General features: G+C 39.8%; 3 protein-coding genes across 3 annotated transcripts in view; 2 read left to right on the top strand and 1 right to left on the bottom strand.

The window, feature by feature from the left end:
• drc5 (dynein regulatory complex subunit 5) overlaps positions 1–3,752 on the top strand; it is a 4,929-nt gene extending 1,177 nt beyond the window's left edge. Inside the window, exons 3-5 of the mRNA XM_029425477.1 lie at positions 6–589; positions 1,460–1,909; positions 3,154–3,752. Coding sequence (XP_029281337.1) covers positions 6–589; positions 1,460–1,909; positions 3,154–3,330 — 1,211 coding nt within the window. The 3' untranslated portion in view covers positions 3,331–3,752. The remainder of the gene's footprint in view (positions 1–5; positions 590–1,459; positions 1,910–3,153) is intronic.
• Positions 3,753–4,027: 275 nt separating this feature from the next.
• Positions 4,028–14,035, bottom strand: tmem151ba (transmembrane protein 151Ba). The gene is given in 3 exon segments (XM_029425444.1): positions 4,028–8,664; positions 8,666–9,865; positions 12,991–14,035. Coding segments are annotated over 3 exon segments (1,527 nt in total). The 5' UTR covers positions 13,075–14,035; the 3' UTR covers positions 4,028–8,421.
• Positions 14,036–15,425: 1,390 nt separating this feature from the next.
• On the top strand, positions 15,426–24,756 carry nfkbie (nuclear factor of kappa light polypeptide gene enhancer in B-cells inhibitor, epsilon). Its single transcript, XM_029425619.1, has 6 exons — positions 15,426–16,127; positions 18,798–18,900; positions 20,539–20,749; positions 21,725–21,813; positions 22,637–22,885; positions 23,862–24,756. Exons 1-6 carry the CDS (start codon positions 15,808–15,810, stop codon positions 23,928–23,930), a joined length of 1,041 nt encoding a protein of 346 aa, XP_029281479.1. The 5' UTR covers positions 15,426–15,807; the 3' UTR covers positions 23,931–24,756.
• The last annotated feature ends 1,006 nt before the right edge of the window (positions 24,757–25,762 follow it).

Genomic DNA, 25,762 nt, shown 5'->3' with positions numbered 1-25,762 from the left:
TACAGAAAACCCCATATTTGAAGACCTTACACCCATCCACAAAGACTTTGTGCAGGAGAGACTGTCTACTGCTCTGCCCCTGCATGTGACAGCTAATTTGATCAGTGATGGTGTTTATTGGAAGCGGTGCTGCGAGCAGCGGTGGGACCTTTGTGACATCACTAATTATGGCAACAGCTGGAAACGAATGTTCTTTGAGAGGCACATGGAGAACATTATTGAGCTTTTCATCCCAGATGTAACAAAGCCAAATAGAGTTGAAGAGATGGTACCTCTTTGTAAGAACTACATCAAGAGGCTGGACATCTCACAACTCCTGCCGCCTATCAAGGAGACCCAGAAGGAGGAGGAGGACGAGGACGAGGAGGAATATGGCTCAGAGTCGGCAAGTGACAATGAGTACATCAGACCGTCTACGGACCACTTTGACTTTAACATCCTGCTCAACCAGCTGACAAACCTGGAAGAGCTCCATTTAGTGTACAGGGTCAAACAATGTGGTATGAACTTTGAATGGAATATGTTTGAGATGACCGACAGAGATTGTGAGTCCCTCGCCGAGGCCATCAAGTCCTGTAAGACTTTGAAGGTGAATATTGATTCCTCCTCACTGGCTTTAGGCTTGATACCTCTCGTAGCCCCTTGCTAAGTACGGAGCGTGATTATCTGGAGCGTGATTGTTTGTTGTAATACTGCACTTCTGACTTTCTTGCCAGTTACAAAGCATCATTTACAGACAGTCCCTGATGTCATGAAACAGGAAAATTGTTGTTGGCACTACCCAAGCATTGAATTCATGCTCTATTTACATCAAAGAAAAGACAGCAGAGCCTCTGGCTGCAACCTAAATAAGTCACTATTTGACACAAAAGTTTTGTCACTTTCATTTATTAGTGCGTGAGAACATGGCATGTATCTGCTACGGATTTCTGTGCATGATATGGCATTCATACACGTGATTTGGGTTATTAGGGCTGCAACTAATGAGTGATTAATCTGTTATATTTTCACTTTATCGTGTAGTCTATAATATACTAGAAAATAAAGAATGTCCCAGGTGACATTGCCGACTGCTTGTTGTGTCAAAAACCCAAAGATATTTAAGTAACAATGACAAAACAGAGAAAAGCAGTAAATCCCCACATTTGAGCACTTTACAAAATCACAAATGTGAATTATCTGAATTATCGGCAATTCATTATTTTGTCAATTGACTAATTGTTCAAGAAACAAATTGTATTGCTATTTCTTTGATATACATACCTTGTTTAAAGCATAGTGGCTCATTGTTCTGTGTTGGCATTTAAGCATGTGGCAAATTCATACTGTTAAAAGAAAGTTAGCAGCGGTTGTTTTCACGTCCTGTACCCTATAGGCATAGGACATGATCTGTGCTTTTAGTGAGTCCGTTTTTTTGTGCTACTCACAACATGATCTTCATAATATCTTGTTTCTACAGCTTCTAAGGCTCCATCAAAGCCACATCGAGGATAATAAGTGCCGGCTGCTTGTGAAATACCTCTTGGACCACCCGTCCCTGAGGGAGCTCGACTTCTCTCACAACCTGATCGGAGACAAAGGAGCCAGAGCCATCGGAAAGCTGCTCACCCGGAGTAAACTGGAGACCCTGAACATGTGCGACAACAATATCAGAGGCCCCGGAGCCAAAGCTATAGCTTATGCCTTGTCCATGAACTCCACCCTTTTGTCACTCAACCTACGTCTCAACCGTTTGAGAGATGAGGGGGGGCAGGCTATCGCCAAGGCCTTGCTGAACAACAACACCCTGCTTCACCTGCACCTGGGAGGCAATGAGGTAACAAGGCCTACTGCCATCTGCCTGTCTAAAGCTCTTGTTGAGAAAAGCACCCTGAAGAGCATCAATCTCTCTTGCAACAACCTTGGTGTGGTAAGTAAATTGCTCTTCTAAGATCTGTGTGGGCAATAAATAAATCTACAGTTTAACCCGAGGTTGGAGCGAGAGAAAAGGCAATGTTGTTAGTCATCGATATCAAAAGCGCTCAAATTCTTTACCGTTGCAATTTCAGGGCATTCGTGACTCAGCTTGTCGAGCTTCATTTGTTTCAAATATTTTTTATTGAGCCAAAGAAAATGATGCATTGAGCACACCGGTGTGTCAATGCTCATCACCATTTACACAATAGAACCACAAAAGCACATTCAGGTGCATTCACTGATATGAAACGGATGATGATATAAAAGATACAGCATTGTAATTGTTGAGATTGGAATAGTATCAAAAATAAGTCAATCAAAAAGAGAAAGGAAAGAAATCTTCAAATTAAACATGATTTGATTTACAATTTTGACAATCAGTTTATTGTTCAGGGAATTTCAAAGGAAAAAAAACAAACAAAACTGTATAATTATAAGCCGTTTCAGTCTTTTGACATTTTAAAGACCAGATTTATTGAGTCCAAAAAGTCAAGATCCAAAACTCAAACTATAGCATGCATAAAGACATTTCCAAAAGGAATAATGCTAACAAAAAACATTGCAAGTTATCCTTTAAATTGTGTTTCTTTTACCAGAAGAATGCGCACAGCACGTGGCTCTTTATGTAAAATGTTATCGCTTTGAAACACTGGGTTATTTTTAAATACTGGGATTTCCTTCCCAAACGATGCCAGCTCGTACATCGTACAGGGACGTTAGCAGTTATTTCAATTATTCATAGATATGTGTGGGAAACATGCAATAATGGAAAGCTTAGTAAGTGAGTGTTGTTTCCCCGTGAGAGGTAGATCAGGTGTTCCCATTGTCATGCTCTCTCCGTACACTATATGTCTGACTGGAATACACTGCGGAGGATCAAAAAATCCCCCACATAGCAGAAATGCGTGCGTGTACGTGCAGTACCATCCATATCTGTGACCTTGCTTCACAGAAATAGAACGCCTGTTTCAGACACAACAATAAAACACCGGTGACACTCACAATAAGCAGTTTAGAAAGTGTGGGCTATTTCAGACAGCAAGAGCTGCCCTGGGGTGATTTCTTTTCAAGGTTATCAAGACTGATGTGTTCAACATGGACATGCATCAATGCCAAATGTGCTTTGTTTGTTCCCTGTGTCTCTACCACCGTGTGTGTGTGTGTGTGTGTGTGTGTGTGTGTGTGTGTGTTGTGCAGGATGGAGGTAGAGCTCTGGAAGAGGCCTTGTCCAACAACACAAGCCTAACAGAATGTGATGTGCGTCTGGCGGAGGTTGACGAGCAGAGCGCTTCCTTCATCAACCAGGTGGTTCGGACCAACCAGAGTCTCCAAAAGAGACGCACGCGAGAGAATAAAACCAAGGAAACATCATGAGCTTATTTTTGAAATACAAACCCCATCTTAATTATTCTTTGATTCCTGTTTTCCTGTATTCATGAAGCCACGGAGCACAGTCGCCGTAAGGTAACAAACATTTAACAAAATGTCATCACTAAATATAGTCCTATTGTTCATAGTAAGATCTATCTACCCTACACACTTACCATTTGTCAGCTTTACATTTTCGTGCCCATTTTGAAATTTGACGGTGTATATTTTCCATCCACACATAATTGGCTCATGAATGATGTAATTTCACACCAGGATGTCTCTATTATCTTATCCCTTATTGCATCCGGTACTATAACTATAACGTGTAAAAAGTATAAGTACAAACACATTGGTTATATGTCTCATTAGCACAGACATAGATCCAGTTTACAAAAAGCAAAACATGTATTCTAATCAATAATAATCTGACATTTATATTTACCCACAATGACAAAAATCATTGGGGGATAATAATAATAATAATAATAATAATAATAATAATAATAATAATAATTATAATAATTATAATAATAATTATAATAATAATAATAATAATAATAATAATAATTATAATAATTATAATAATAATAATACGACAGACATTCAACAACATTCAACAGCCTTACATCACATATTGACATTTTTCTGTGATGTGGCTACAATTATCATAAAGTAATTCTTGACACATTTGTGTGAGCATTTCAGTTTATTGAGGAGCTTTTTTTCATACACAGATTTGGTTTTCAGTCCTTATGTAACATCAAGGCAACGTTGTGGTGGTGTTGGAATACATACAGACTTGTGTTGTTGTTGTTTTTTCTTTAAAGCTATATCTACTGACTAATAATATGGTAATAACAACTTTGTTTGGCAGCAACAAAACATCTTTACTGTAATGAATCTTGCAAATATGTTTTAGAATCATTTGAAGAGAGGCAAAGTAATCCCTATCACCCAACCATTTTCCTTAAAAAATATGTTGTGTGCACTCGATCAGTTTAATCGTTCTGGCAACATTTCAGTTAAATAAAAGTGTATCAAATATTATTTTATAAATGTAAAAATGCGTTTAAAGGGAAACAAACTTCATTCAAAAATAGCAAATGAGAAGCAGCACAAAGATGCTTTTGGCTTTGTTGCCTGAAACATTTTCTACAGCGGATAGTATTGCAATTCTACATCTGAACATGAAAAACGTTCCTGCTTCCGTCACCTCTTAGTGTGCGCGACACATTCAGCTAAGCTCCACATAAGATCCACATCGACCTCTCGTCTCTATTTTATTTACAATACAAATCCTTTGTGCACTACAGTCTTGGAAATCCACAAAATCATTTAAATATAAAAAGACGAATCCCCAGAGCATTCTTGAGTGAAAGAGTACATATCATATCAACAACCTAATCTACGTAATACACATGATAAAGGGTTCAGTGCTTTGCATGACAAAAGCTTTTATGCTGCTAACAGTCGTCTATGGAGGAGAAATGTCTAGTTAAGAACCTTCCAGTCAGATTTATAACCCTTTTGAATGCTCTTTTTTGCACCGGTAAACACATTTTTCTATTCTTACACATGTATGGATCACAGTGAAGCCATGTGACAGGCTTGTTGGTTAATCATGAATGAGAGAACGTGAAGACTTCAGTATAAAACATTGACTAAAATCTAAAATCATTTACTAGATAGATTTTACATTTTTAATCCTTAGTCGAATTTGCATGCTCTTCCTTGTGGTTTTACCCTTTCCCACTCAGTACACCGACAGTACATCATTCCCGGCCTTCTGACCAATGCATGCTGGGATATGATCCAGCTGTTTCGCTCTTTATGAGAAACTGAATGAATTAATGAATGAATTTCAATCCCTGCGTGTCATTTGGTTTCCCGCTAAAATGCTGTTAATGTTGGTGAAAAGGGTTGAGTAGCACACCGTACTACACAGGTAGTGTACTTATTAACCAGCTAAAGGATAGTTTGACATTTATTGGGAAATATGCTCATTTGTTTGTTCTTGAAATTGAAATTGAAATGAGAAGATCAATACCAATCTCATGTTCGTCTGGTAAATATAAGGCTAACAGCCAGTTAGCTTCACTTAGCATAGACTGGAAGCTAATGCTAGATTTTATCCCACGTAATATAACAGCTTATTTCTTTTTTTTACAGATCAAACAAACGAGATAAAACGTGTTAAATTGTGAGCTTTAGAGGTGCTGAGGTGTTCATTTTGTTCAGACATAGCCAGGCTAGCTGTTTCCCCCTGTTTCCAGTATTTGTGCTAAGCTAAGCTAACCCACTGCGGACGGGAGCTTCATATTTACTGTACAGACATAAGATTGTTATTGATCTCTGCATATAACTCTCTGCAAGAAGGTGAATATGCGTATTTGCCGAAATGTCTGTAAACAAACTATTTCTTAAACATTCTGACAAAGATCTAAATACATAAGCGACACAAACGGCAGAACATGGAGTCGTTTGCCCCAGCTGTTTGCCCGTGCTATAAGTGGAGATTTACACAGTACCAAATTAAAATGGGTTGCACCACACAAACTAGTTCTTAACTAAATAACTGCCAGCTGTAACTGGACTAAACTAAAATGTTAGTACATTATCTATTTATATTGAAGAGTAACGGAGGTAATATGGAATATGTATGTCACCTGACACGTGATGGAAATGCTGTTTAATAATAAGGTATTAATAATATGTCATTATATTTCACAAAAATAAGTCACTATACCTCAATGTACAAAATGTTATGTCGATAACTAAATGACAAAACAACAGCCAATTTACACTTTATTACAAAAGGTCTTTACTTGCCAAGACATTTCTGAAGTTCTAATGGTGCAACCCGATTTATTAAATCCCTAGTTTGAAAGAACTACTAGGAAGTACTTGGAAATGGATTCATAAATAGCTGTTGCAACCAAAATCCTGGAGAGGAGCCGATATCTAACATTTTTTGCAAACCCCCTCATTTAAAAACAATCCGAGCTGATACTTGCTGAAGCCTCTGAAAAGCAAAAGAAACCCAAAGTTTAGAGAAAGGAGTGATGAGCAGGTTTTGAGATGTTGTTGCAAAGCAGAATCTTTGCCCTGAATACTATCCTGAGTTCTAGGGGCTTGCATAGACAACCTGTGAGTTGACTGAATGTTTTCAGGTCTGTTGTTGAATGAAAATGGAGGTTTGATAGAGTCTGTTTTCATCACGCCTCTCTCCCTCTCTCACTATTGCTATAAAGATAGTCTGCAACTCCAAACTTAACATGGAATGTAATGAGTATGGCTAATTGGTCACGATGTTACATGCGCAACAGGAAATAACAGAAAATGTCCGACCACAGGGAAGATTCTGATATTAATATTCATGGACGTTTTTAATGGTTTTCATGGCCTTAATGGTGGACGATTATCTGCTCGTGCCAATTTATCTTTCACTTAAGGTCTCATGAGATGAAGGCTGGTTTGTACTGGTTTAAATTAGCTAAATTGATACTAATACCTACATAATATTTGTTTCTAAAGTCCAGGCATCCATTTAACATTTACTGTTTGTGCATGGCTTGGCTGTAAAATAAAATTCACCATGACTAAGATACGGCATGTGCTCTTTTGAGAGGAAGTTTTCTTTTTTTTGTTCTTTAAAGTAATCCTGTCATATTATTAAATCTGACACTTTCAGTAGTGAATCCAGGCCTCTGCCTATTTCCGGCGTCTTTGATGGCAAGCTCTCTGGCTGTCTCTCTGATACGCATCAGCAGCAGCATCAGTGTACCGGAGCTGTGTTATATCATGAGGGACATCATCTGAAAACATTTAGGGCGTGATTCTTAAAACCTTGTGTGTTTTAAACAATACTTATATCCCATTTCTCCTATGCATTGTGCTATTAGGAGTGTAAATCCAACTTGTTTTAATGGGAAGATGTTGAGATGAGATTAAGTTATGATAGCTTATGCTCCGCAGTAACAGTTGATCACTAGGCACTTAAATAAGGAGGTAGGCTGAATAAAAAATATTGCCAAATATGAAATTAAATGCATCTTTGAGATTTTAAACTAGTTGAGTTGTCTTTATTAATAGTATAGTGTATAGTATTATAGGTGTATTACTATGTAAATAGGGAAATATACCGTTTTTATAGTAACTAACAGTTTAAAGAAGTCGTTGTTGATTCAGTTTGAAGTTCTCGTGTCCTTTAAACCCTCCTGTGCTAAATTATTCATCGACTGTGTTGCTATATTAAGCAAGCCAGGAAGTATAATGTCATCGCAGCCAGGCCGGTTTCAGCTAACTTGATATTTCTGCATCTGCATCTGACATTTATTTTCATACTATGGAAATGTATTCCTTTTTAAATGGATTGTTGACTTTGAATGCCAGTATCAAAAAGTTTCACATGCAGATGTTTAGATTTTAGATTTGGGCCTAAGTTAACTTTATGAGAGCCATAAAAATATTGAATCTTGTTAATTATGCTTTGACAAGGAGGCTGATATCTTTGCATTTTCCCTCGTAATTCACCCAGTTGACTCACATGATGTGTCAGTCAATGTTTTTCTCAATATTTCTTCATTTTTCATTCATGCGTCCATTAATTATTGTATCCCTTTCATTTCTTGGCAATTTCTTCGGCTACCACTGAGTCAAAACCCATATTAGGCTTCAAATACTAGAAAGTGTTACTCATCATGTCCTTGTCTGTGACTAAGATCTACAAATATGGCATTTACAGAAGGACGTGACTCCCCGGTTATTCCTTGGTTGTTTGACTCTTGTCCTTATGGACACTGTACGTGACACAATTTGGTCTTTTTAATGCCGCATTGTATTTTAAATAACAGTCTCATCAACAGCATCAAGTCTGTTGTCCCCTGACTTATTGACTGTACTGTAAGGACTTTCCCAGATGTACCGTCTCCTGTTTGTATCTACAGTATCTTTAGAAACTCGAACAAATCCTTGTTTGTGGTCACTTGCAGAGTTACCGCTGTTGTAAAAGAGAGAAACAGAAGTCAATGTTAGCCAAGCCCTTCTCACTCGGTTCCCATATCATTATATTCCATGCTCAGATGAGTCTGAGCGTCATAGAGAAGTCTCCACACAGGAGCCGTTTCTGTGCAGGGAGCGGTGGTCGTGGTTGAGGCAGCCTTCGTTGCGATGCACAATGAGCACTGGGAAGAACAGAGCGTCCTGGTAGGCTGGAGGGTTCTCCTCACTGGTCTGCTGGCCTGAAAGACAGCGTGTGCTCTCTGTGGGGCAGGGCCGCTCATTCAGGCTCCCGCTGCTCCTCCACAGGCAGCTCCGCCTGGAGCCGTACAACCGTCCCTAGTGAGAAGCGGCTGGCGCTGAAGGGGATGCGGGGGCTCCCCGTGTTGCAGATGCTGAGGGCGCTGCGAGAGAAGATGGAGGAGCTGCTGATGGCACGGTGGCAGTGATCACAGTTCTGCCTGTAGCTACCGTAGCCTCCACATACGGAGTAGTTGTTACAGCTCCCTGAGACCTGAGCCAGATCCATGAGAACTGCCTCTGAGTAGCTGGGCACCAGCTGCTGGTTGGAGCGGATGTGCCACTCCAGCTCCGTACTGTCGATTGTGTTGACTCGTGGGATGTGTCTGCATTGCGGCCGCTCCTCAGATGGCGTTACTGGCACATAGTCGAAGCCAAACAGCTTCTCTACATGGTAGTGCACGCAGGCAGTGCGGTACTCTGCCAGCACCCGTAGAGGCCAGGAGAGGGTGAAAGCCGCTGCTGCCCAGAAAGTGGAGTTGGCTGCGTACCAAGGAAGGTGATTAGGGTCAGAAAAGGCAATCATGTACTCCTTAAAGTCTACATTCTTCAGGTGCATCCCCTCACGGGCCTCCATGTAGTCATCCAGGCCCTCGTTCTCTGTGAAGAACCTGGCCCGCTGCGTCAGGTAGGAATTCTCCGACTCCACATTGGCAAAGCTAAAGCACTTAGTGAACCTCAGCCTGGTGATGGGGAAGTCCTCCATGCCCAGCAGCTGCTTCGCAATATCCTTAACCCCACAGTTCCCATAGTCAAACTCCGCCTCAGCCACGTGGGTGTTAACTCTCTCATGGTATACCTGCGTGGTGGTGTAGGCATCTCCGTTACGGTAGCGTGTCACCTGCCGCGTCCTCCTGATGTAATGGTAGCTAATGGCCTTCCACCAGATGCAAGGCGTAGCCTGCTGCATTCTCTGGATGCGCTCCGCCACACTTTCCACATCCACCTTGTATTGCAGCTCGTTCCTGGTGTAGCAGTGCCAACACTCCACCAGGTAGACCACGTACAGCATGACCAGGAAGGCCAAAGGGATGTAGATGTAGCCGTTGGAGCAGGGACTGTCGTGGTACATCATAGACTTTCCCTTGTAAGCGCTGTCGAAGGAGAGGCGCGTGACCTTGGTCACCTGGCACCAGGCCATCACCCCGACACAGCCGTACATCAGCAGGGACAGCAGCAGGCATTTCCAATGAGTTTCTTGGCACAAGGATTTGGTGAGGGACTGTTTCTGGGGCCGCTGCTACAAAGAAGATAAGAAAACAGCAATAAGTCAACAAAACAATACTGTCAATATATTCTGCTTATACGCTTTTCAGTGTGTATACAATAACAATTTCTCAGAATATAACAATCAAAGACACACAAAGCTTACAAGTAACATAAAGGCTTATATTACCTGTAGTTAGAGGATGGAACAATATATTATTTTATTGCAGATCTCTATAAATAAAGCTCACAATAAGTTGATCGTGGTGAATTTCCATCATCGGGATAGTTGTGAATATACTCACATCATGGTGGATAAGTACAAAATAGAGCCTGATTCCTAACAAAATGCCAAGTAACATGATTCTAGTTTGTTTTAATGCCAGTTTAAGAGTTTTATGGATAGTTTGATGTTTATCGGAATAATATCGTGAATAACAAGGATAATCGTGACGTGAAACTTTCATATTGCCATGCCTACCTGTAATTACACGCTTCAATATGACCTAAATATCTGATAGGTATAAAGTTAGAAGCAGTTCAAAAGTAGTGGCTCACGCATATAAAATATTTAAGGAAATATTCTGCGTTGTAAGTGCTTTTGTATAGTTTATGCATGAGCCGTGAGCCGATTGCTCATGTCTTGGACAACTCTTGTTGTATTCAAAAGACTCACCCGCTCTTATAATCAAATTCAAGACAAATGTCAGATTAATGCAAAAACAACGTTGAGTATATACCTTAATGTCAGTGAGGAGCACCGTGAGCTTCTGTTTGACTGGTGTGTGGGTGTGCACATGGCCATGCTGCGTGTGTGTTTGTATAAACATGATATTTGAGAAAAGAAAAGAAGTAAAAGAGCAGAAATAATCGGAGGGGTAGATTCCACATTTAATGTCAAGCCAGCCAGAAAAACAAAGCAGCCGTTTGACATATAGCTGGTGCCATGCTTTATCACCGCGGGGCACAGCAAGCCCCAGTGCCTGCATCAAGAGCTAGTCACGCCTTTTGGGAACGCAGCCACATAAACCTGGCAGAGATTCAAAAGCTCCAGGAAGGATGAATTATGACAAAATACATTCAAAGAATTTGCATAACAGACACTTGCCTACTGTATACAACTCTCGTACGTACTGTAGCAGCACTGACTCGGTTGAAACACAAAGGTTATCCTCTCCATCTCTTACATAGGTCAGCCCCCTGCATGCGTGTGACCACAACAACCAACATCACTGCATTGATGTATTGAATTCAATATGTCAGCTCTGTGCTCTTCGAGTGACAGGCGAGCATAAATAATAGATGTTTCTCCTCCATAATTATCTTCCCACCTTGGTCACATGGCCCTCAAGTCCCTTATCAACCCAAGGCTACCCCCCATCCCCACCCCCACAGGGTAAAAGGGATCAACATTGAAATTCCCCAGTGAGGTTAACCTACTGCAGAAGAGACATTTACTCACTAGCATCCTGTACATGCCTATGGTACACGCTCGACAACTATAATCAATACAACATGACATACTTTGCGGCTCATGTTACATTTTACAGCCTCTGTTTAAGCAGCAGGAATAACGATGAACAGCTGTGTAGAAGGAAGGGAAACAAATGTACCTGTATGTGTTCAGCGTTTGATTAAAGACGTGCCGTTAAATGAAAGAAGCAAATGTAACAGCAAGTCATATATAGAAATGTACAGGTATGTTAATTAAGGTGTTCAATCACACGGCAGTTTCACCTTTGACTTAAAGAATGATACTCGACAAGACTAAAGGATTCAGGAACAATGAGTTAAAGACTTACTGGATTAATAGTAACTTTAACATTTCAATTAAAAACTCCCTGATTGAGATCATAGCTGCTCATAAGGACTATGCATGAAGGAAAAGGAAGGAAATGACTCACCACATGATTACAGTGGTGTTGACATTTTTGATACATTAGACAAAGACATTCCTGTGGCCTGGTTGAATAACATGAAAGACCTCTTCTTAAGCATACAGGGGAGGAAATACCTCACACATTTGTCACGCGGGGACACCCAAAGTAGAAGACAAACCGCCGAGTTACGCTTTCTCGCAGTGTCATTTTATATTTCTGCGGGAATATAATCGTACCAATACAGATTTGTATTCGAAATAAATATCGATACTCTTGAGTCTCGCAAAATTATGTTTTGTGATACTGTATTGATAACGTTTTAAATCAGATTTTATGCATTTGGTTGTGTGTTCTTTAAAATAGAATGAAAGTGGTTGTTTCTACAGAAATGGTTATGAAATGTAATCAATATTTTAAAAACAATTGTTTCAGTCACAACCTTCAAGACTGGAGAAGCTTCACAACTCATGAGATTCATCCACGGTGGTGCCTTTAACTAAGTGCCTCTCTCACTCATGGACACTTTCTCTTGACATAATAAGACCAGCGGGGGTTATATAAAAACCCTCTTGTGTAATGGATATGTAACTTATCCAGCATGTGTGTTTGAAGGGGAAGTCTACGAAGTAAAGACAGTAAATAATAATAATACATTTCTTACATTTTGATGTGCATCTCTGTTGATCTGTTTTAATGGTGTCAATACAATCTGGGGATGTTTACAGTAACAGTATCATTTCCCGCCTCTTGTCACAGAGAGACTCTTTGTCTTTAAAGTAACAAACCCAAATAGATGTTGTTGCTGTTGGGGGTTTTCTTATGGGGGAAATAACTGTGGAAACATTTGAAGAAAACAGTCATTCTTTTATTCTCTCATTTTAACAGTGACATACATGTTAGACTTTTTCCTATAGACCTGTTTAGACTCTTTCCATGACCCACAAAAGGGTCCCTGAACCCCGTTTTGGAAACTTGTCTTGACAGGGGACAAACAGGAGTACATCCTTGCACGTTCACACTCTCGGGTGCGCGCTTGGACGCACAGATTAATGTATCACTGCATATTAAAGCAACTAATTATCAAGTGTTCCGTGTGCATTGGCCCCAATTAACTTAAACCCCTAATCTCCAAAAGATGATGATCATAGTGAGATTAATGGGATCCCACTGTGATATCCATGAAATGTGTCACACTAATTGAAGGCTGAATTTGCCCCCCATGCATGTTTTGGGTTTAGAAAATTGGCCTTCACATTACAAACAAACAACGTGTCCTCACCTCCTCTCGGGGGCTGTCCGGCTCCTCTTCGGGGACGGTGGTGGTGCTGCTTTCACTGGTCGTTGCAGCCGATGCTGGGGACATGATGAGAACGGTACAAAAACCGGGTCATGGATCTCCTGATGGGACGGGGGTTTTCCAAATCTGGGTGAAACATAAAGACACCGAGAACCCCTCTGCGCATCATCCAACAGAAAACCGTCCGGCCTGAGCCCAAATGGAAACGCTCAAAATATGCACCATCCCAGCGTCTTCCAGGTGGGCAGGCGTCGCTGGGTATATCGCCTACGGGAATCCGGTCATTGTGCCTCGCAAGACGCACAAAACAGTCTGAGACTCCTCCCGCGATGCAACGACTAGATGCTGATGAAGACTGCTGCGAGGGATGCAATGTTAGGAAATGGCAAAGGCGGCAGTCAGCTCCTCTCCCTGTAGGCAGCAGTGCCCATGGCAGCAAGTGGAGCTGTGAAGCAGGACAAAGACGACAGGCAGCAGCGGCACGTGTGAGCAGCCACCCCGACACCACAATGTAAATAACACACACATCCCTGTTCAAGTGAATCACAACACAGAGGCGGCGCTGCAGAGGGGAGCCAACCCCCTGCATCCCATCAGCTGCACCTTCTTTGCATGGACCAATTATGATGATAATATCCTTTTTTCTTTTCTTTTGTTATATTTGGCTTTAATACTGTAAGAACTGATTAAAAAAAGAGTTGGTTACTGCAGAAATATAGAGTTAAATAGGCTAATGTTTGGCATTTGATCAGAATTTGGTTTGAAAATAGAATATTTAAAATAATGTTCTAAAAACTATTATAAGATAAATAAAATGTGTGCAATAAACTTAAATATACAAAAAAGAATACAATAAGAATATGACAAATTACTGTGCAGTTTTAAAGTGGCAGGGTTGTGCAGAAATGTGCATAATTGTCAGATGAATGTGCAAAGGTTCACAGATTAGTGTTTGAAGTATATCATTATATATTAAAACATAGTGTTCAACCCCACAGTAGACTTACTATTGCATCACAGACACACTGTGCAGGGGAAACAACTATATATAGTACAACAAGCTTGCTACAATGTTGTGATGTTTTTTTTTTGTAATTAGTATTCTATATTTGTTTTATATAAACATTGTCATATTTTGGTCAATAAATCAAATGACTCCAATGCAAAATAATTTTATTTAATTAAAAAAACTAATAAAAATATATGTTTCTCCATAATGTAATTACCAAGCAACACATTAAGTCTCAGACACATCAAGAGTGTGTATGTTATGTACATGGTGTGTGCTTTACTTCATGATCGGTCCACATTAACAATGTATTCCAAGTACAAGGCTCCACACTTCGCCATATATTTCTTAGCCCCGTCCTTCGAGGTGAACAAATGACCCCACTTTTGCCAACTACTGAGAACCATTTCTGTAAAGAGGGCTCACCTGGTTTCTCATTATAATTCCCACCATTATACTGGTCTGAATACAGTCTGTGGCTGCACTCTGAGAGGTCATTTGTGGATCACTGAGAACATATTGCCTCGGGCGGAGCTCAAAGTTGGTCCGGGTAATGTTTATTACACGTTCATGAAACTTTAGCCAGTAGTTCTGAATCATGGGACATTCCCAGAGTAGGTAGACAAAAGTCTTTTGTGACACATTTATAATAGAAAATTATAAGCACATAATAATTTACAGTGACATAGTAAAAATGCTGGAGCCGGGCGTTCCTTTTGTTTATGGTTTTCTTATAGTGATATCTTTTAATATCTGGAGATCATCTTTGTCATTCATAAACGGTGTTATAGAGCACTTTGTTCTCCTTTTAATCACATAAACACTGATTAATCTTTCTCTTTTCAGTGCTGATAGAGCTTAAACATGTTTTCAACAGACTTAATGAATACATCTTTAAAATTACAGAATTTGCTTTCTTTATGTGAAATAGAAGAAAGAAAAAGATATACAGTACTATTTATTTACACCATTACCTTACAAACCTGGCACACTTATCCTTGTTTATCATAGACTACACCACAGTATGGACATTGGACTGGACCTGCTGGACTTTCTTCTTGGCTGAAATAAATTAAGTTATTGTTTGAATGTATCAATGCTCTTTCCTATTTTATACCGCAAATGCTCCATGACAATATTTCTCAGGATAAATACAGTTCTATCTTATATTATCTTTAAAATAGAACCATTTTGATTTACCTTAGTGGGTCATTGAACACAGATCTAGCAATTTACCATAAGTAAACCACTGAAATTGTGGTTATATACCATTTTATTTTGAAAATTCATATCACTTCCGCTTTTACTCTGTTAGACGTTTACGGTCTTGCAGTTGAAATGTGTGTGCACGCGCGGGTGTGTGTGTTTACTCACGCGCACTGGGGATTCCCCCGCGTGACAAAAACAGCTTCGCCTTTCACATGTCAGCTTATCGCCTTTCATTGCTCATATGCTCCGCGCTTGGAGCTCATGTCGTTACCGGATATCTAGACGACGGGCGGCCGATTCGCCTCTTTTTGCTTGTTTTTAATCCACTTCACGAAGTCTGGAAGGACCGTACCATAGTTTGAAACTTTAAAACAAATCAAAAGGTGAAGGCCTGTTGCTTGGGAGGTAATGTATTATCGGTTAGTGGCATGAAACGAAGCGGCTCATTCCTCTGGTTTCACAAAGGAGCGGTGGTTTCCTCGGGTGTCAGCAGGCTATCCTCGGAGTCCGGTCACCGAGCACCGAACACCCGCAAGTAGCCTTTAAATCCTCAGGGAAGGAGGGAGGGGGGATACCCAGCCATGGCGAGCGACGACTGTAGGAAAGATGACTTGCTGGAGGATAACCGCACAGACTCGGGCATTGACTCGTACCGCTCTATACTGAAGTCGGAAGAGCCCCGGGAGCCGAGCACCGACTTCAGCGGGCCAAGGGACAAGTTTTCAACCGGGGAGGAGCGCCTGGACTCCGCCTATGACTCCTCGTCCATCACGGCGGAGAGTCTATCGGAGATCGTGGAGGGCTGCACGCTCTCCAGCGCCAAGGAGGAGCAAGCACCGAGCTCTGAATTATCTGAACAGGAGGAGAACTTGCTCGCAACTATCACAGAAGATGGAGACACGTATGTTGTTGTTTGTTTTTTTTTGTTCCTTATGTAAAAGCAACATTTTCTGAGCTTACCTGGGTCCATTGCTGCACACTGCTGGGTGACGTTTAAACATGGTGCCTCGCATTTTAACTATTTCTCCACATTTTTTTTATATCACCTCTCCATAAATGTATTTCAAAATGTCCACCTCCTTCTCTCTGAGCATGATTTAGTTGTATTCAATTACCACTGTGTGTTGCTTTCTTTTAACATAAGTAGCTGTCGTGGTTAGGGCTGCAACTTATAGTTATTTTAATCATCAATTAATTTTTTTTTCTTAAAAATGTCAGGAAAAAAGTGAAAAATGCCCCTCGCAGGTTCTTTAAGTCCAAGAATGCATCTAAAAGATATGCAGTTTAGATGATATAAAACGGTGAAAAGTAGCAAATCTTCACATTTAAGAACATTTGGTATCTTTTCTTGAAAAATTACCATATATATATATTTATCAAAAATAAATGCTCGTTCTTTTTCTGTTGTTTCAGCTCTGGTGCTGCAAGCAGCTAATAAAATATGTTTTATTTCACTGGCGATGATAAGATTTAAACGCATAAATAAAAGACAATGGAGTCTGTAAATCACATTGAATTTGAGGCACAGCTCTTCCTGTCATACTGGTTTTGAAGGGGATTTTATAGCCGTGTGATACTGCAGACGTTTTTAAATGAACTTTGTCCTTGTCATGAATGTGAACGGACTCCTGTGAGGCGTCTCTGAGTGAGAAAACAGAAGTGAAACAGATAGGCCTGGACTTCCCCACGCAGCACAGACAAAGCACGGGCTGTGAGGCAGCAGTATGGAAGGCTTTTGATCCAACAAACTTGTTCATCAGGATAGGACAGTGTGTGCATTTTTTTTTTTTTTATTGGTGGATTCCACAATACATTAGCCGCCATCTTTCTTTAATTTTTACTTGTTACTTGTTGTCACAATGGCTGTTTGCTGCTGTTAATTGTTCAGTTTGAGTGAATGAAGCTGCAGCACACAATCAAAACAACTGAACTTCCTCCATGCAGCCTAATCAGCCCATGTTTCTTGTGTGACCCGCTCATCTTGTGTTGCTATGTCATCAGTTTGACATAAAAGCAGACATGCTAATGACTCCTGCAGCCTAGTGTAATCCAGTGATTGATGTAGTTCCAGCATTGTAGAAGTGTTGTTGTCTCTTTGACCTCTTTTCATTTCCGCTTGCTGGTTGTTGGGGCCACACATGGTTTAATTCTCACTATAGATACCTGGTAGGGGGGGGGAAAAACACCTGAAACAAACTACACTAACTGTGCGAGAGTATTGTGCAAACATGACTTTTTCCCCCCGTGGGATTTTTTTGTTCTTATTCATTCAAGTCTTACTCAAACCAGGAAGTCCCTTTCAAAGTAAGAGGTTTGCTCAAAGGGTTGACTCCTTAGTATGGCATGCATTAGTCTGCAGACATTTCAATCAGTCAGTGGTGACATTATACTGATTCTGCAACTAACGTTCATGTTCTTCATCAATTAATCTGCTGATTATTTTCTAGATTAAACGTTTTGGTCTATAAAATTTAAGAAAATTGTGAAAATGTCCATCCCAGTTTCTCAAAATCCAAGGCGATGTATTTAAATGTCTTGTTTTGCCAGCCCAAAACAAGACATTTAAAACAAAACAAGGCAAAATAATTCAAAAATAAATATGATGCAAGATAATATAAGTAGATTTTATTGATTAACCTGTTAAAATGCACCATTAATATATCACACATGCAATTAAATACTATATACTATTATTAATTTATTATTCTTTTGGTAATGATTAAGTGAATTATATAGTTGCATTTCACTTCTTTCTTTTTTTTTTAGGATCCATGCTTACATTTTACCACAAATAACCTTATTAAAGTTAAAACTAGTGCAACTAATGTGTGTAATATTTCACTGAATGACATGATGTCTGTGCAGTGAGACTTTGTGGCAACGTTTGATCCCACACTGTCTGTCCCCGAACAGCTAAATGACATTTAAACTCATTTGACGGCAGTAACAAACATTTTACAGTGCACTGTATGCTTTAATGCAACAACATCCTCATGCTGCTTAGTGAGTACAGTTTCAGCTTTCGATATACAGAATGACATTTGAGCATTTTAAAGCAACTTGAAGCAAAATATTAATTTTGAATCCACTAAAAGTCGTTTTACAGATGAGGCTCTTTTCATTGTTCTAGTTTAAATTAAGCACTAATGCTCTGGTGCCATTTCCTGCTTTTTTGCACACATTTGTTTGCTACAACGTCCCACACAGGCTTTTGAGGTTACTGTGTTTTGGTTTTGGTTTGTCAACTAAAGCTTACAAGGGAACTGCTACTAATACTTTACTTTAATGGCTCGCTCTATGTATTCTAAAGAAATCTTGTTTTGCTCAATACCACCAAATGTTGCCGCTCAGCCCACTAGGTGTTACACTGCGAGGTCGTCTCTTGAGAAAAATTCTGGGGAAAATTGTGACGCAACATTTTCTGTCTCTTGTTGAAATGCAGCCTTTTTTTTTAAACGATTACTCTACTACTGCTTTTGTGGGTGACGATTGCTCAACATAACACAAATCGTGCAGGTTTTTGCAAGCCTGATGGATAAAGCTGTTTATTTTTTCTTTGCCACTTCTGTAGAATCCTGCACTTGGCAATCATTCATGAGGATAAATGCATCTCCCAGAAGTTGATACAGATATTTCCAAAAGAAGTCCTGGACATCCAAAATAATTTATACCAGGTAAGTGCTACACGAGTCTTCACCACGCAAGAACACCGCAGCTTCTACTGGAATTTTTCAATCCAAAGCGACTTCCTCATAGTATCTTAATTGTGGAAACCAGGGCATTATTTATATTTCAGTACTTCCAGAGAGCCGTTGTTCCTCTTTATTTGCAATCCGTCCTCTCTCAGGGACGTCACTGTGGGTGGTTCCAGTGTTGGCTCATAAGGGACTTTGGATGGAAACTCCCCTCCTCTACCTCCTGTAAATGTGGAACCACAGGGAGCTGTGGAGAGTATCCTTATGTGGATGTGGGTGGAGGAATTGTTCCAGTCCTTCAAGATGTCAGACCAGACTCTTACTAGTGTAGAAACCAAAGTGAAGACCGAGCAAACTAACAGAACTGTCTAAAGGAAACCTCTGAAGTTAAGACTCAGCACTTCATGCAGTGACTCAGTTAGTCTCAGACATTTTGGTTTCCTAATTTCCTGTCAGTAGTCATTCTAAGACCTCACATTTGGAGACATTACCAAAAGTAATTCCTCTTTACCCCTTCAGGTTTTTAAAATAAAATCCCCTCTTAAACATTTGCATACTGAATTAATAAACAGGCAATGATGATGCATTTTCGTGCCATTTCTTGCAGTTCTATTATGTGGTGCACAGATGCAATTCAGCCTTTTTGATGATAAATGATATTCAAAAATTAAAGCCATTATAGATCTTAAATTCTCGTCCCACAGTAGCCTCGGTGGATCAGACTGCAGTGTGACCACAACCACTTTCTCAGCTGGAATAGTTCTCCATTGGTCTCATTCATACGTATAACCAACATGCAGCAGGTACAGGCCTGTTCTCTGGATGTTATTCAAAGGCATTCTGGAAAAGGAAGTTGCAGGATTGAAGGACAATGGCTACAAAAAACCTACTTAGAGTGGCAATTCTTAAGATTTCAGTCCTGGTTTGACTGATTTGGCAACACCCTGTTTACTGGTGGTAGCAGCAAATACGGTTTAATACCATCGGTCCCAGATAACTGGGGGCAGCAAACTATTGTTGTCTGTTGTAGTCTGCGAAAGTGAAAGTTACCTCGCTGAGAGATTGAAGGTTTGCAGCCTGTCTCCTGCAGCTCTTCTTCGATCAGCTCACAGCTCAAACTTGTTTCCCCGAGTGTCGTCACAGACTCCCAGTTTGTAATACTGCAAATGTATAAATGTTGCAATACTTTCATCAGTGGGCCATAGGCTCAAACAGCATTGTGTTCCCTTAATCAGCGATTTAATAGTGATTTAACGCACATTTATTTAAATGAAAATCTTCAAGAATATTACTTTAATCAGGGATGCAACTTACTACTGTTTTCATTATACAATATTTAATTTACATTTGTCCCTTTTTTGTGGATAAAATGTCAGAAAATAGTGATTTTTGTCAAACAGAGCAGTTAAAAATCCAAAGATATTAAATGTACAATGTTATAAACCAGTAGTAGATCATTTAGCTTGGTAAATGACTTAAACAACTAATCAATTATCAAATGTTTTACCAATTCATCAATTAATTGATCATTTAAAAAGTAATCTTGCGTGCATTAGTTCTGATGAATAACTTGTATTTTCTATTGAATTACACGTCCTTTGTCTTTGTTGGTCTCAGACCGCTTTGCACCTGGCCACCTACCTGAACCTGATAGGTGTGGTGAAGGGCCTGGTGGAGAAGGAGGTCAGCCTGGAGCTGCAGGACCAGGAGGGGAACACAGCGCTCCATGTGGCCTGCCAGCATGGGCAGACAGAGTGTGCCCTCGAGTTGACCAGAGAGGTTTCCCTCAGCAAGATGGCTCCGGTCCTCGAGACCCAGAACTGGAGAGGTGAGGAAAAGACTGCGTCATCTTTCCTGTTATTTAAGGGCATTTCTACGTGTCTGCATCATCTGTGTGATTATTTGTCCATGGGTAGCTGAATTTGAACTTCCCAGATTATGCAACTCAGATTGTTTAGTGTGTCCGAATGTCACATGGCCCTTTAGTGCATTTAAGCCCAGACTTGTCTTTAATGTTGTCCACTCCGGGAAATAATTAACTTGGCTCAAAGGAAACATCACATTTGAAATTAATCTGCCAAATTCAGTTTTGTAAAGTGTCTAGTTTCCAGAGTTTTTTGAAAGATTTATAGGAATACTTCACACACAAAATGTCCATTTGTTTATAATTTACCTTCATTTCTTGAAGTTTCTCGCATGCCTCCACGGTGAACGAAGAATCAAAAAGCTGAGTGAAGTATTGATGAATTTAAGTAATTGGGGCCGCGTTTAACAACGGCAAAACTATATCACATTTTAGGTGAGCTTTTATATAACTTACCCATTTTGATTATTAGGGGTGTGTATGCCTTGAGTGACAGGTGAGTGCTGTTTCAGGTCACCCAGGCCCGCCCATTTTATGATTAGCCCGGTTAGACGGTGGCGTCTAACCAAGATAGCGATGGCTTGAGCCACTCACTTTGAGCTTCACAACGGCTCGTCAGAAGTCTATGGGTGACGTCACGGAGAATACGTACATAAGTTTATAGTCTATGTTTAAAACACGGACTTGCATGGACGAGTGGCAGGCCTGCGATCTTTTTGTGGGTGAATTATTCCTTTAAATGGGGGTGTGAGGCTGTATTTTCTGGTCCCATAGCTTAGTTTAGAAATGTGCGACAGCTACCAAGTGTAGCACTGATGTGGCTGTAGTTGATCTACAGTCTGTCTTCATGGTCTCATTTTGATTTCATTATTTGGAAAAGCTTACTTTCTTCAGAATGAGCCCCATGTTCCACGTTTCAAACAAAGTTTGTACTTGCAGGTCTTGCCTGTCTTCACTTGGCTACACTGAACAGGCAACATCAGATTCTGAAGCTCCTGGTGAAAAAGGGAGCAGACCTGAATATCCAGGTTAGTCATCATATGGATTATTATAGTTTTTAATAACGAGCTCTACTGAATCTGTTATCTCACATGTAATTCAGTTGAAATTACCCTTTTTTAAAATAAGCTTCAAATTGTAAACTTCTACCTGCAGCCTTGACGCCGACCTTTCACTCATAAGCTAAATGTCAAAGTCATTAGTTTGTTTAATTTATCTCTAGGTTTGGGTTTCCCTGCAGTATTCTGTATACGACCCACCCATGTGACTGAAGTTATAATCACACTTATCCCTTTCAAGCCGTGTTTACTGCGCCTGGCCTTATGTTGTGTTCTTGTCTATAAATCTACTGCACCTGTGCAATACTGATAGTGATATGAGCTGAGCTCAGGGCTTCCTGCAGGATTCATGGAGACATAATTAGATCTGAGATATGATTAGGCTGGGCTGCCCAGTTCTTAACTTTCTATTGATGGAGGGGGACATGGCAGTGGTCAGTCCCGAAACTACCCCAGACATTCTTCTCAGTTTAAATCACCAGCCAAACATATCACTGTACTTCACACCCGGTCTACTATTATTATTATTATTATTATTATTATTATTATTATGATTGTTATTATTATTATTATTATTATTATTTATTATTTATTATTATTATTATTATTATTATTATTTATTATTTATTATTATTATTATTATTATTATGGGATTTGTTGTCCTTTTCTTCCAAGCTTGCAGAATGCAATATTAACAAAATGATTCAAATTAAATATACCAACTTTATGTTATTGCGCCATTTGTGCAACGCTTGAATTTTTCATTGCTGTTTTCCATCGACGCCCCTCGCAGGAAGGAACCAGCGGGAAAACGGCTCTTCATCTCGCCACTGAGCTGCACGACATGACATCAGTGAAGCTGCTGCTCAGCAGGGGAGCCAATGTGGACGCTGCCATGTTTAACGGCTGCACGCCCCTGCATCTCGCAGTGGGGAGACAGGACGCCGCCATCGCCAACCTCCTCTGCCAGTCTGGCGCCGACACAATGCTGCGAAACATGGAGGACGAAACTGCGCTGGATCTGGCCAATGGCAACGATGACGTGAGTTATTGTGATTGAAAGTTAGAGATACTTCAGTGGAAACTGCTGCGGTGGACCACCATAAATATTGAATAGCTTATTACTCCGTTCCCGAGAGCTCCTTTGTTTTCTTCGTTTACTTGAACACTAATATTCCACTTTTATTCTGAATATAACAATATTCTGTTGTTTTTATTATACAGTTCATAAAAACTGCTCATTTTGTTTGGATATTCAGAAAAAGGCCTTATTCCGATTAAGACATGTGGGATATACGATATTATTTGGGTTTTAGGAGCATTCTTTGGACGTGCATACAGCACAATCAGAATATGCGTCCCCATTGGCGTTTTCACCGCAGATTGCAACACACGGCCTCTTGCATGTTTACGAATAGCTCTGTGCATTGTACACAAACCAACTATAGTTGCATGCTCAAAAGAAAAGCCCACCTTTCTGGTCAGAAGGAGAAAAACACCTACTTTTTTAAACCTTATGAAAGACTCGTTATCAACAGGTTTCTTGGATATGGACAAATATTGCAACCCCGACATTTTCAAGAAGGTGGTTGAAGGAATGAAAGATGGAGGCTGTGTTTGCGCGGTCGAACGAGTCCACTACCAGTGGAAAACTTCCTATAATATCATATAATATAATATAATAATTGTTTTTAAGATTCAGAAGAAGGAAACGCGTTTAGGCCTGAATGCACTGACAGGGTAGAGACATTGTGAAAGATAAACTGACACATTTGTTGGACTAAAACATTGTTTTGGTCTTTTTCATGGGAACAAGAAGAGTATAGAATAACACCAGCTCTACCCTTTGTAGTTTCCACTCTTTATAATGTCATAGTATTTTAAAGTCCCCATGACTTCAACTGTAATACAGTACGAAGGTCATATATTTAGTTTTTCCGATCATCTGGTGAGGACAGCAATGGACAATTGGAGAAGGCATCAGTAATAATGGGACTTTCTGTATCTTCGTCTTTCAGATTCTGGCACTATTTCCTTTTGATGACATCCACATCTCCGGGAGGTCGGTGGTCCGTGTGAAGTTTTGAGCTGAACCGTAGGCGCTGCAGCTGGAACTTTTTTTGATTTAAAAAAAGAAAACAAAGAAAGAGAAGAAGAGGAAAAAAAAAAAAAAAGCTGCGTTTGAGCTGAAGTTTTCATTAGTGCCTCTATAACAAATATGTGCAACACAAAATCTTACTTCCCTCAGACAAAAAGCGTTATTCTGCTAAATTGAACGCTGATAGAAAGTCATTGGTTCAATTATTCTGCTCCTTTCCTCTGGAAGTGTTGCAACAAAAGCCGCCTCAATGTGAGCGCCAAACTTTCTGTCAACATGTTCAATGTCCATAAAAAATTCTACCTCCTTTATAACCTAGTTTTAATGGCTAGAAATTAAACATTCAATTTGCTTTATTTCAGTTTCTCAAACTTTATCAATGCTATGATTGCATTTTATTTCACAGCCATATGTTGTAGCCACATTTTTTTTTTTTTTCTTGCAACGCCACCAAATTACAGACGATACAACAGATTAACAGAAAGACTTCATGAGGAATCAGAGGCAGAGCAAAATAAATGTTCCAGTTACTAAATGTAAAACTGTGTCCCAAAGTCACCTGCAATCCTATAAAGACAAACAAATCACATCCCTGCATTTTATTAGAAAACCGGTAGCCCTTGTAAAAAATTAATATATAACACAAACAAGCATCATCTTTTTTAGATTTTTTTTAGCTTTGCTACTTCATGTTGTAAAGCAGTTTTCTTTATGTATGTTATCCTTCATCTGCAGTCAACTGTTCCTGTACTTTGGTGTGTAATTAATATAAGCCGTTTGTTTATTTTGTAATAAAATGGAGAAAGAAAACCTCATGCATATTGTACTCTTTTCTAAGTAAAGGGAATGTGGGAGACATTTTAACCTGTGTTAAAGAGCACCAGTGATATCTGTACGCACGCAAATTAACATTATCCACCGTGTAGAGCCAGGTTTATCAAAAAGCTTCATAAAAATAAATATTTCAGACGTTCAAACAGCCAGAGGAAGCAATATGAAAGTGCCATTTTAGTGAAAGGTAATTTAATGAGCCTTTTCTTTTTTTTTTTGCTGACCTGAAATATCTGTTTTGTTGTTTTGTTCTTAGCTTCTTTTTAACCATCCATATCCAGTAAATAAAAGCAAAGAGCTCTTATCATACATTTATACAGTAAAATAATGAGCGCACTTCCCGGTTAAGCTCTTTCATGAACACACGCTTCTTTTCTTTGGTTCCAGTCAGCTGCTTTTCTCAGGTGTATGTTTGGTTTTCCTGTAAGTGGCCTCTTCTTCCTCATGGCTCCGATAATACAATGACCGTGGAGCGGCTGGAAATTCCACTCGGCTGTATCTCCTTTTCTAAGCACATGCCGACAACAAAGCAGGTTCAATAATAAGCTGACTAAATGTCATGTACAGGGAATTAATTACAATAAATCTGAGGCAATTATTGAAACATCATTTGTTATGGCGACTGCGTCTACTCAGACAAACCTCTGTGGTAAACAGCTCGAACATAGAGCTATGAAACTACACCTACTTCCCTATTGAGCCTATGGCCTGAAGCTATTTGTGTTATATACAAAGTGTACTGTGGGTCATGCTGGTGTTGCTATGGGCTATGTTAAAAACAGAAAAGGTATCGTGAAAAGGTTAGCTAAGCCAGTTTCACTTATATCATTTTCTGTGCCACACATTTTACTTCTGAATGAGCCAAGTATTGATTTAATATTGCACCAGTAAGACTGTGATGTCTGTGATGTCTTAGTCTCCAACCCTGCTAGTGTTAGAGATGTAAACAGGAATGTAGAAAATGTATGTGCATAATAAGAAATATACATT

This window comes from Cottoperca gobio, chromosome 24, assembly GCF_900634415.1.
Source record: "Cottoperca gobio chromosome 24, fCotGob3.1, whole genome shotgun sequence".
NCBI classification, from domain to species: Eukaryota; Metazoa; Chordata; class Actinopteri; order Perciformes; family Bovichtidae; genus Cottoperca; species Cottoperca gobio.
This window is presented reverse-complemented; position numbering and strand designations above follow the sequence as displayed.

What these genes read in the sequence shown, in the direction of transcription:
- nfkbie (XM_029425619.1), top strand. Translation starts at nt 15,808, where the DNA reads ATGGCGAGCGACGACTGTAGGAAAGATGACTTGCTGGAGGATAACCGC. An exon ending in TCCAAAATAATTTATACCAG is followed by an intron (nt 18,901 to 20,538) that starts GTAAGTGCTACA and finishes TGTTGGTCTCAG; the next exon opens with ACCGCTTTGCACCTGGCCAC. An exon ending in TGGCCAATGGCAACGATGAC is followed by an intron (nt 22,886 to 23,861) that starts GTGAGTTATTGT and finishes TTCGTCTTTCAG; the next exon opens with ATTCTGGCACTATTTCCTTT.